The sequence below is a fragment of the Siniperca chuatsi genome, linkage group LG22 (assembly GCF_020085105.1).
Source record: "Siniperca chuatsi isolate FFG_IHB_CAS linkage group LG22, ASM2008510v1, whole genome shotgun sequence".
Classification (NCBI taxonomy): Eukaryota; Metazoa; Chordata; class Actinopteri; order Centrarchiformes; family Sinipercidae; genus Siniperca; species Siniperca chuatsi.
In genome coordinates this window covers 16,443,991-16,456,517 of record NC_058063.1, presented here as the reverse complement: position 1 = coordinate 16,456,517, position 12,527 = coordinate 16,443,991, and the positions used below count along the sequence as shown (strand labels likewise).

Here is a 12,527-nt window from a genome sequence, read left to right as displayed (position 1 = left end):
AAGTCAGCACGCAGCCATACAGTACATTACAACAGAAACTTGAACACTGCCAAAGGTAGAGACATATGGAAACATAAAATAAATACATTACGGCAAGGAGTAAACAGATTTGGCTAAATAAATACATTAAAATTATATAATAGAATAATGCATCTTGAGTAAAAAAAATCTATATTGTGTCTTCAGAGCTTTTGTGTTTTTCTTTCTTTCTACGTCATCCATAATATCACACTCTGCTCGCTTCCTGTTGTCCATATAGTCGACAATGGCATCTCTCAAAGCTAACGCTAACTCCAACTTTGAGATGGCACTTTTGCAAGTCTTATTTCTTTTTGATGCCTTTTTTTTTCAGAATAGAAGCTTTTAAACTTCAAGTTATTCAGAACAGAAAAATGCTCAAATAACTGAAATAGTTGACAAACCAGTCACTTAGATTTGAAGTTGTCTTTTCCCTACTTTAAAATGTCACCAAAGATCAGCTGTTTTTAGGGAAGTGCTGATTTTCTTCTATTTATTACTGTATAAAACCTGAGAGACTTCAATTGTGTTTGCACTCGTTGACTCCCTCAGGGAAGTCTCTGGGTACCTCGGGGATAATGTTAACTTGCCCTCAGGAGCCGACCCATCATTAGTATTATCAATGTGAGCATATTAGCAGCATTCACTGAGCCACTAGCATGGCTGAAGACGCTTAGTCTTATTTGCATAGATGTGTGTGATCTGGAACTTAAAAATTAATGGTTTCTATCTATAAATAGGGAAGGCTACGTTTCCCCTCTGTTACCCACCCGTATTTGGAATTACAATTAAAACAAACCAGACTTCCCTTCCTTTCTGTTCTTTAAAATACCCCAAATGAGCAGTTACAAGCATGTAAAGATATCCACCAAATGGAGTTGAAACGCCAGGTTAGTGTTGGATTTGTCATATTTCTTTAAAATGTCACCAAAGTTCTGCTTTTCTTCTGTTTATTACTGTATGAAACCTGAGAGACTGGGTATGATGATGCTGAATCTTTTTTTTAAATTGTGTTTGCAGTGGCACTAAAGACACATACAGACTTTCCTCACCATGTTCAGCATTTTGCTAATAAATATTTAGCTGAAGTCAACAATTTAATCTATTAGATTTTTTCAGCAAGGTATCGCTACATCATAAAATCTCACATGCTGCCCCACAGTACTAGTTCAAAGAATTACCTCATTTGTGCTATTAGGGAATTGTGTTTCCCAGAATCCCTTTGCCATGTCAGTTTTGAATGGGAAAAGACTGAACCAGTAAACTTCATGTCAATCTGAAAAACTAATTTTAGATGTTCGTCTTAATTATGTTGCTATCTCTTCCATGTTGTTTCAGATGACAAGCCTCAGCCTCAACCCCAGCCACTTCCTCAGCCCAGGAGTAGATATTGTCTTGTTTTTTTCCAAGGGAGGCATCCCGGGAAACATCCTGGGAAGTTCACTGACAGTAATTTTAATATACTTTTTCAGAGGTGAGAGGAGAACATCATCCTTGTAGGAAAATTCTTGTTTGTCCTCCTTCCTCCAAAGGGCAAGTCATAATCTCAGTTGAGCTTCCTCAAAGAAGCAAAGAAGTGGCAGAGCATTAGCATTTTCTTACTTTTATTTTTTTATTATATCATATATTTTGCTAAAGCATCAAACCCTGCTTAACTGCTACATTTAATTACTTCAATGTTGACATCAAGAAACAACAGCATTAAAACAACTGCAATACAGGCAATTCAATTAAATTTTATTTATATAGTGCCAATTCATAACAGAAGTTATCTCATTGTACTTTTTCTATAGAGCAGGTCTAGACCGTATAATCTGCCAATTCATCTGCCGCTGCCGGTTGGGTTGAGAGAGAGAGAGAGAGAGAGAGAGAGAGAGAGAGAGAGAGAGAGAGAGAGAGAGAGAGAAAAATGCATACAGATGGACAGGGAGAGGAGGAGAGAGGAGCTCAGGGCATCATGGGAAGTCTCCCGGCAGTCTAGGCCTATAGCAGCATAACTAAGGGATGGTTCAGGACTCACCTGAACCAGCCCTAACTATAAGCTTTATCAAAGCTTATTTGGGCAGCTTGATAATAAGGAATTGCAATAATCCAGCGTAGAAGTAACAAATGCATGGGCTAGTTTTTCCTGCATCATTCTGAGCCAGGATGTGCCTGATTATTGCAATGTTACGAAGCTGAAAAAAGGCAGTCCTTGAAGTTTGTTTCATGTGGGAGTGAAAGGATAAATCCTGATGAAAGATTAACTCCAAGGTTCCTTACAGTGGTGCTGGAGGCCAGGAAAATGCCATTTAGAGTAATTTTATCTTTAGATAACTTGTCTCAGAGGTGTTTGGGGCCTAGTACAATAACTTCAGTTTTGTCAGAGTTTAACATCAGAAAATTGCAGGTCATCCAAGGTTTTATGTCCTTAAGGCATACTTAAAGTTTAGCTAACTGATTAGTTTCATCTGGCTTGATCGATAGATATAATTGGTAATCATCCACATAACAATGAAGGTTTATGGAGTGTTTCATAATATTGCCTAAAGGAAGCATATATAAGGTGAATAAAATTGGTCCAAGCACAGAACCTTGCGGAACTCCCTGACTAACCTTGGTGTGCTTGGAGGATAAGACAACATTTTAAACTTAGGCTTAGCCAACTGGTTATCTTCCAAAAGTAGAACTAATGGTGTTTGGATTTGCATCTTAGTGTTAACTTGTTTATGTTTTTTGGCATTGTGTATATTTTGGATTTCCACCTTATTCATATTTTATATTTTATATTTGCACTCCATATATTCCCACTCCTACTGTTTACTGCAACGGCTGCAGAACAATTTCTCTCAGGATAAATAAAGTTCTATCTTATCTATATTATCTTCTTTGGTGAGTGTGTGTGGCAGAGTTAAACAATGTCAAAAAAAGATCTGTTTTAATGTCTATGGGAGTTAATTAACAATAAGCCTGTGAGCCTTACCTGAACCCTGGTGAGTCAGACTCATTTCTTGTTTCACACAGGGTCACATCACTGGAGGTGGTCCAGTCCATGTACTCTGGTGCATCACGACCCGGCACTGACTACTCACAACAATTCATCAATCATCAAAATAGTTCCAGATTAATTTTCTGTTGATGAACTAACTCATTAATAGACTAATTGTTCCACTTCTAGAGTTCTAGTTGGTGTCTGAAGAAATAATGAAGCTGCCATAAATATTGGCAGTCACCAGGGCCCCCCCAGCAGGTTAATCTGGCCATGGGTTGATACATGTGCACATTTGCGTGTCTTTTGTCACTCAAAGATGTCCTTTTTACACTATAGATAGAGATTGTCGTGCCACTCACAAGCAGTTTAAGTGTACATTTCGATGTAGTTTTCAAAGGTTGTATTTTTCTTGTTGGAGAAAGTGATGGATCACTTTTATGTGAATGTTTATGTATTTTTCTTATCACTTTCATCAAAGTCAGAAGTATACATACACGTCCTTAGTATTTGGTAGAATTGCCCCGAAACTGTTTCACTTGGGCCAAACGTTTTGGGTATCCTTCCACAAGCTTTCTACAATAGTTTGCTGGAATTTTGGCCCACTCCTCTTGACAGAATTGGTGTAACTGGGTCAGGTTTGTAGGCCTTCTTGCTCGCACTCGCCTTTTCAGTGCTGCCCACAAATTTTCTATGGGTTTGAGATCAGGGCTTTGTGATGGCCACTCCAATACCTTGACTTTGTTGTCCTTAAGCCACTTTGTAATTAATTTGAAGGCATGCTTGGGATCATTGTCCATTTGGAAGACCCACTTGCGCCCAACTTCCTGGCTGATGTCTTCAGATGGTGCTTCAATATATCCACGTAATTTTATTTTCTCATGATGCCATCTATTTTGTGAAGTGCACCAGTCCCTTCTGCAGCAAAGCAGCCCCACAACATTATACTACAACCCCCATACTTCACAGTTGGGATGGTGTTCTGAGGCTTCAAAGCTTCACCCTTTTTCCTCCAAATATACCATTTATCATTATGGCCGAACAGTTCAATTTTTGTTTCGTCAGACCACAGGACATGTCTCCAGAAATTAAGATTTTTGTCCCCATGTGCAGTTGCAAACTGTAGTCTGGCTTTTTTATGGTGGTTCCCAGAGTAACCTTTCAACTCATGGTGGTACTCGTTTTACTGTGGTTAATGACACTGTCTTACCAGTTTCAGCCAGCATCTTCACAAGGTCTTTTGCTGTTGTCCTGGGGTTGATTCGCACATTTTGCACCAAAAAATGTTCCTCTCTGGGACTCAGAATCCGTCTCCTTCCTGAGCTGTATGATGGTTTTACATTCCCATGTTTTTTATACTTATTATTGTGTATTATTGTCTGAACGGATGAACGTGGGACCTTCAGGCATCTGGAATTGTGTACCTCCACAAGTGTGGAGGTACACAATTCTTTTCCTGATGTCTTGGTTGAGTTCTCTTGATTTTCCCATGATGTCAAAGAAAGAGGCTCTGTGTTTGAGGTGTGCCTTTATATGCATCCACAGGTGTGCCACCAATTAACTCAAATGGAATCAATTAATCTATCAGAAGCTCAGAATGGAATCATCTGGAGTTTTCTTTTGTTTAAAGACACAATAAACTTAATGTATGTACTTCTGACTTTGATGAAAGTGATAAGAAAAATACATAAAAATTCTCCCTCGCTTGATTCTGACATTTAACAAATGCAAAAAAAATTTAATATTTATTGATCTAAAACAGAAAAAGTTTACTCTGATTTAATGTATGACAATAAAGAAGAATAAAAAAAAGTTTTTGTGTTTTTTTTCTGAAGTGTATGTAAATATCTGGTTTCAACTGTATGTGAGTCACAAGTTGTCTCGAGTTTGTCTTCTTTTTTATTTTGGAGTAAAGACAGGAAGTGACACTTAAGTGTGGGCGTATGTGACGCGTGAAGCACAAACTGTAAAAATGTCCATTGTTTTATAGATATGTATTACACAACATCTTGTACCTACAGCAATTGGAATCCACCAAACTAAAGAAAAAATCCCATGAAATAATACAAAGTATGGACACTAGAGAATACAAAATAAACTATTCAATCTGTTCAATTATTCTTGAAAGAATTTACAGTGATGTTTTGGGAATTAACCCAAAAAGTACCTTTTAGATGCCGATAAATATGATGACCTTTATTTAGATCAATCAAGAGTGCAACAAAAATATATATTTGTTAAAATGTGAGTGTAGAATTGATCACGCAACTAAAAATATTTAATCATTCCTGTAAGACAATGCATGATCAATAATCTAATGCTTTAGTGTTTCTAGCCCAAATTTAGGTTTGTAATAAGTTTGTCATATTTTAAAATATATGGGTTTCCATGCAGCACGTGGTTGACGTCACTGTAGAAAAAGGAAGCTCACTTCAGTCTGTGTGTAGTTCCTCTATGCACTTTTCCTCTGTCGTTGTAACTCTGTAACGATGAGACTTCAAATCCTTGTTATCCCATTCCTCCAAGGTAGGTCCTGTTTTCATTTGCTGAAAATATCATTGAGCAGTAACTGATATGCCAAACTTTCAAAAACATTTATATGTTTAAAATAACAATTCAGACCAGAATAAGTAACTTCCTGACTTCCTGAGGCTGAAATACTACGACTGGGGGACTCAGCCATCTTTCTCAGCTTCACTTAAATGTCAAAAGCATGGGAAGTATAGCATATTCATTATTTTACGCACCAACAAAACAACAGCAGGAAGTAAGATGCAGTAAACGGTTTAGAAAACGTGATTAATGTCATGTCTATAATCCCTTGATGAACCTCACAACAAGTATATTAGTCATCTCAAAAATGAACTTGCACCCCTAGAAGTCTGAGTGTTAACAAATACATTATTATATTTCTTGTATTCACAAAATGTCTTAATGATAGTTTGCCGCCATGCTAGCAGCGTGGCTCGAGGCATGGCAATATTAGTCAGTCAGTCCACCACTGTGGTCCAGACTGAAATGTCTTAACAACTATTAAATGGGTTGCCATTACATTTTGTACAGACAACATGAGGTTGACATTTGTGGTTCAGAATGAAATATCTTGACAACTATAGGATGAATTCTAATGTCTGATCCTCAGACATTTCCTTCAGCGTCACCAGCAGGTCAAAGTTTTCAGTTATTCAGTGAAATATCTCACCTACTTTATGGATTGTGAGAAAATTTTGTACAGATATTCATGGTTCCTAGAATATGTATTTTAATGACTTTGGTGATCTGCTGACTTTTCCTCTAGCACCACCATGAAGTTCACATTTTTGTTTTTTATTAACATATCTCAACAACTATTGTATCATTTGCTATGAAAATTGGCACAGACATTTATGATCCCCTGATCTTTCATCTAGCACATTTTCATCATGTCTAAATTTCTGTTTATCAAATAATTTATGACCTGCAAAACTAATGACATTCCCTTCAGTCTCGCTGAAATTAAGAAGGTGAACATGGTCAACATTATACCTGCTAAACATCAACATGCTTGCCTTATCATATCAATGTGAGCATGTTAGCAGCATTCACAGAGCTGCTAGCATGGCTGAAGACGCTTAGTCTTATTTGCATAGATGTGTGTGATCTGGAACTTAAAAATTAATGGTTTCTATCTATAAATAGGGAAGGCTACATTTCCCCTCTGTTGCCCAACCGTATTTAGAATTACAATTAAAACAAACCAGACTTCCCTTCCCTCCTGTTACAAACATGTAAAGATATCCACCAAATGGAGATGAAACTCCAGGTTAGTGTTGGATTTGTCATATTTATTTAAAATGTCACCAAAGTTCTGCTTTTCTTCTGTTTATTATTGTATGAAACCTGAGAGACTGAGTATGATGATGCTGAATCTTTTTTTGTGCGTGTGTTTGCAGTGGCACTAGTGGCACTAGTCGACTCCCTCAGGGAAGTCTCTGGGTACCTTGGGGATACCGTTACCTTGCTGTCAGGAGCCGACCCATCATGGAATCTTTCCACTGTCGACTGGTCGATATTCTCAAACAACACTTGGATTGCCACCTATCGCAATGGGAAGGAAAACCTTGAACGGTTAGATCGGTATAAAGGGAGACTCAGTCTCAACATCTCCTCAGGTAAAAGACAAAAAGACAAAAAGAGAGAGAGAGAGAGAGAGAGTGTCTCTTCAATGTTTTTTTTTATTCTTTAGGTGACTTGAAGATCTATAATTTGACCACAGAGGATGCCATGGAATACACTGTAGACCTCATCAATACTGAGGTACAGGACAGCGTAAACAAGATCAAGCTGACAGTGAGAAGTAAGTGTCACTTGCTTTTTTTTGTCAGCAAGGTAAATATGTTGATGGGAAAACAATTATTATCACACATTGGATTTTCACAGTTAGTCAGCTTGACTTATGAGATGACTCTGAGTCATCTTTTAAAACACTCAAAAGAGAATTAATAAAATGAGCCTAACTTTATTTTTTCCCCCTTATCTTTAATGTTTTTCTTACGCAGATGTTTACATACAGACTTTCCTCACCAAGTTTAGCATAATGCTAATAAATATGTTGCTACTGGTTAGTCTCTCAAGTCAAATGGTGCTAAGCAGTCAGGTTTAGAACTTTTGTCGAGAACATATCCTCACGTCTAATTAACAATTCAAATTTAAACCTCTGTAGAACGCCTCCAGGAACCGACCATACAGACTGTCACCTGTAGATCTATAGAAGGAGGCAGTTGGATCGGGCTGTATTGTTCTTCAAAGGATAAAGATGTGACCTTCTCCTGGGAGGTTAAACCTCCCAGTATGACTGTCTTCACCATGAGTCATCCCAATGGCAGCTCTGCAGGTCTTTTAGCATTTGTCAACACCACGCAGAACCTTGTCGAATTCACCTGCACCTCCAGCAGGCATACGGAGAGCACCTCAAGTGTTGTCACTGGTAACTGTGATGGTAAGGTCACAATGGACTTAAATTAGAAAATATAATACCATGAGATATGATACAACATTTCCTCTTAATTATGATTTTGGTCTCATCCATGTTTTTTCAGATGAGAAGCTTCTGCCTCAGCCCCAGCCACTTCCTCAGCCAAGGTCTAGAGATGGAGTTGTTTTTTTCATAGGATGCATCCTGGGAGTTTTGCTGACAGCAACTATAACATACTTGTTCGGAGGTGAGAGGAGAACATTATCCTTGTAGAAAAATTCTTGTTTGTCCTCCTTCCTCCAAAGGCAGGTCACAGTTTCAGCTGAGCTTGCTTAAAGAAGCAAAGAAGTGGAAGCATTTTCTTATTTTTATTTTTTATTATATTATTTATTTTATCTGCATCAAACCCTGCTTAACTACTACATTAAATTACTTCAACTATGTTGACATCAAGCAACAGCAGCTTAAAACAACTGCAATACAGACCAGAATATTACAATTTAGGCTTATGTTTAGCCAACTGGTTATCTTCCAAAAGTAGAACTAATGGTGTTTCTTTGGTGAGAGTTTGTGGCAGAGTTTCCTGATGTCATGGCATAGTTAGTACTGGAGAAAAGATCTGTTGTTACGTCTAGAGGAATTAATTAACAATAAGCCTTGCTCAAAAATGAGCAAAACAAGGTTGATGCATTCCACAACACCTGCCTCCACAGAATCCTTAATATCTACTGGCCTAACACGATCTCAAACGAGAACCTGTATAAGGTTACAGGCTGCAACAACATAGCCAAAGAAATTAAGGCACAGAGATTCCGTTGGCTTGGTCACGTACTGAGGATATCAACAGAACGAATCCCCGAAGTCACCCTCAGATGGACACTAACAGGGAGGCAAAATATGGGCAGACCAACTTGAGCTGGGTGGTGGGAGCCAGGCCTGGCATCCTCTGGTGCATTACCTCCCACCATTGACTGCTCACAGCTCGGTGTTTGCGTCAGTTCATTTAGGTTAACATAGAAACACAGACTTAACCTAAACCAAAATACTTCAAGGATGAAGGTTATTATTCATTATCTGTCACAGTTGTCTCAACAAAAGGGTTCCCTCCCTTCCTGAGCTGCTAACACAACAGGTAAACTGCAATAATTCCAATTTGGAGCATGTACTCCACCTACTTCTGGATAACTTTCTTATGCGATGGAGACCATTATGGATACTTCATTACCATCAGCATCATGCACAACTCTACCAGTGCAACTGGAAACATCCTGGAATGTAGTGTGGGCATCACATATATCTCCTCTCTGGCCTTCCTGAAACTTCCTGAAAGATTTGCTGGAGGATCCATAGTCAAGAACATCTCCTCTGAATTTCAGCAATCTTTTCCTTGAACAACTGCAGGTGGACCCTAACCTCATTTTCTCAGTACAAAGAAATGAGGGGGGTTTATACCAAATGTTGGGATTTGTGGGTGCTGTAACAAATTTGGGGATTAGAATGAAAAGGGATCTGGGGGAGCTATAGCACATTTTTGGCAATCCTGCATAGGTCCCCAACAAGGCTTGTGACAGCCAAGCTCTATTGTATTGAAAATAGAATATAAATGATTTATGTATACATGCATAGGATACTCTATTCGGTATGACACATTTCAGTGGAACAGGTGAAACTCTGGGTTGTGGTTGCTTTTACTTTCTGTGCAACACTTTCTTTTGTCACCCATACTTACTCCTACAACCCCTCCTCTTTTCACACACAGCTCCAACCCACACATCAAACCAAGACACAATACACAACATTTGTCTTGAAATTACAGCTATCTATAAAGTAATTATAGTTCATAATGTTGAGTTTTACGCTGTTTTGAGAACATGAGCATAACAACTGTCTACTACATTTTTTATTACAGAAAAAATCAAAGATGCATGGCAATGCTTTAAAGGTAGGCTATGTAATTATAGCCATGTTCAGATTGAAATGGTCACTATTACATTAACTAATTGTATTCTCCTTTATTTTCCAGAAAACCTTCCATTCAAAAAATAATCACTTCCGTTTTGACTGTCCCAAGGTTTGTAGCAATGAGTGGTAACGCAACGTCATGATTTTGTTTCTCTCTCACATTTAGCTTGACAACTATAAAAGACATAAACATTTCAAGAAGCCAGGATGACTACACCACTGAAACATCAACAATTTCTCAATGCTTACAGCATTCGTGTAGTATTAGGATTAGCGTGTAAAGCTCATAAATCAGTATTTGAAAAATAGCATTCTGTATATTTTTTTTATAAAGTGAAAGCAGGACCACATGAATGAACAAAATGAATTTATTTTGAGAAAATCTGCAGAGTTTGGGCACAATGTAATGAAACAACTCTCCAAACTACTACTAAAAAAATCAGGGGAACCAACACAGACCCACCAAAAGTCTAAGTGATAGTAATTACATTTTATTGCAGTTAATAATACTGAGTCTACCTCATGTATATTTTCAAGTGCATTTTATACATCTCTGATGCAAAACCGTCATATCTAATTTTTTTATTTTCTGTTTCTCATGTCTTGTGGTTATTGTCTGCCTTAGTGTTTTCTATTTTATTATTCTGTCACATGTAACCCATTTATTTCTTTTATCTGTAAAACACTTTCTAACTTTCTATTATGATGATTATGTTATGTAGTTTTACTTCTTGTACTAGATAGACGTATATATAGACAGATATATTATGTTGTATCAGTATTTGTTGTAACAATTGTAAATTTTATGGCCGTTAAATGTTTTGTATCTTGTATTTTCACTGAAGTAGTGTAAATATACATGTTAAATATAAATGTTACTGTTACAGTAGTTAAAGGCACATTAAAAGAATATGAATTTGATTAAATAAATATTTTCACCTAAGTAGCACTTTTCATTTGATATGACAATTATATATGGCAACTATAATATTTAACCTTTCACCTGTGACAAAACACCACCTACTAAATAATAACTCATTCACTCCTGCCTGTGTGTGCTTGGTGCAGAGGAGAGGGAGAGACGATGTGCTGCTGCCAGAGCCGCTGACTGAGATTACTCTGAGCAGCATGCAGGGGAATAAATTATAGATTTGTGTTTATTTCTCACTTTCCCTCTGATGGTCTGAATAACTCTCTAGATTTTTCGCTAGTCACATTTTAGAAATAAAGTCACTAAGGGTCTGAAAAGTTGCTAAATCTAGCAAGAAAGTCGTAGAGACTGCAATGAAAACTGTGTGTGTATATGTGTGTGTGTGTCAGGTACCTGCGTGTGTGAGGGGGCAGGGATAGCTATGTTTGCCACAAAAGATTCAGTGGTATTCATATGAAATATTTTGGCAGTAAAAAAAGACCCGTGGCTATAGGTAGGCAGTGGACCAAACCACTGTGAGGCATGAGAGGGGGAGGATGTAATCTTTCAAATCTTAAAAACCAATTGGACTTGTAGTAGAGAACAAGATCTGTTAACTGTTTTTGTACATTGACTAGATACTGATGGACAACAGTGGTTATATTTAAATGTTTTCATGAAAATTATTGCTAGGGACAATTCAGTAGTTGCTGGATATTGGTAGGGACATGTCCCTATTGTTTCTGTCCAATTTGAATGAAGTGTGTTTTACGCTGATCTGCGTGGTAAAATTATTGTTTTTCTCAATGGATTCTGGTGGGCCATAGCGCCCATTTGTTTTGGTCTGAGATGCTGGCGCTCTAGTGTGACATTTAGTGGCAGTGAATGTTGTATACAGCTCCTTTAAGTATGAATTCAAGGTACTTGTACTTTACTTGAGTATTTCCATTTTATGCAACTTTATACTTTTACTCCGCTACATCTTAGAGCCAAATATTTTAATTTTTACTCCACTACATTTGTCTGACAGCTTTAGTTACTCGTTACTTTTCAGATTACAATATTTCATTGTATCTCTAAATTTGGTGATTTTGAATTTTAATGTTTCTGATAAACTAAAGTGTTTCTTTATGGGTTGAGAAAATTCTCCTACTTCTTAAGATAAATAAACTATTTAAAAACCCTCTTGGATTAGCTGGAAAATGCATGTCACCAAGCTGAAAACAGGGCTGTTTGTGAGCTCATGAAAAGCTGACTTTTTAGAGATATGGTGGTTCTCACAGGACAACAACGCTACAAACATATGATAGATAGAATTATAGAATAATTATAGGATATAGAATATTATAGAATATGATGCATTGCTGTTATCCTGAAAGAGGAGTTTGTGAGGTATGTTCTAGAGGTGAAAAGAGTATCAGACAGGTTGATGAGTCTGAAGCTGGAAATTGAAGGGGTGATGTTCAATGTTGTGAGTGGTTATGCCCCACAGATAGGATGTGAGTTAGAAGAGAAGGAGAAATTCTGGAGTGAGTTAGATGAAGTGATGCAGAGCATCCCCAGAGGTGAGAGAGTGGTGATTGGTGCAGATTTCAATGGGCATGTAGGTGAAGGGAACAGAGGTGATGAGAATGTGATGGGCAGGTTTGGTCTTCAGGACAGGAACACAGAAGGACAGATAGTGGTAGATAGACTTTGCAAAGAGGATGGAAATG

At 37.6% G+C, this 12,527-nt stretch overlaps 1 protein-coding gene across 6 annotated transcripts; it reads left to right on the top strand.

The window, feature by feature from the left end:
• The first annotated feature begins 5,386 nt into the window (after window positions 1–5,386).
• On the top strand, window positions 5,387–10,845 carry si:cabz01074946.1 (SLAM family member 9). Of its 6 annotated transcripts, none has more exons than XM_044184810.1 (8): window positions 5,387–5,512; window positions 6,919–7,137; window positions 7,212–7,322; window positions 7,689–7,964; window positions 8,065–8,187; window positions 9,850–9,882; window positions 9,964–10,011; window positions 10,625–10,845. In XM_044184810.1, the coding sequence occupies exons 1-7, from the start codon at window positions 5,476–5,478 to the stop codon at window positions 9,984–9,986; spliced, it is 822 nt and encodes a 273-aa protein (XP_044040745.1). In that variant the 5' UTR covers window positions 5,387–5,475; the 3' UTR covers window positions 9,987–10,011; window positions 10,625–10,845. The 6 variants fall into 6 exon arrangements, with proteins under 6 accessions (XP_044040745.1, XP_044040744.1, XP_044040747.1 ...); XM_044184809.1 differs by having other exon boundaries at window positions 10,528–10,845; XM_044184812.1 differs by lacking the exon at window positions 9,850–9,882 and having other exon boundaries at window positions 10,528–10,845.
• The last annotated feature ends 1,682 nt before the right edge of the window (window positions 10,846–12,527 follow it).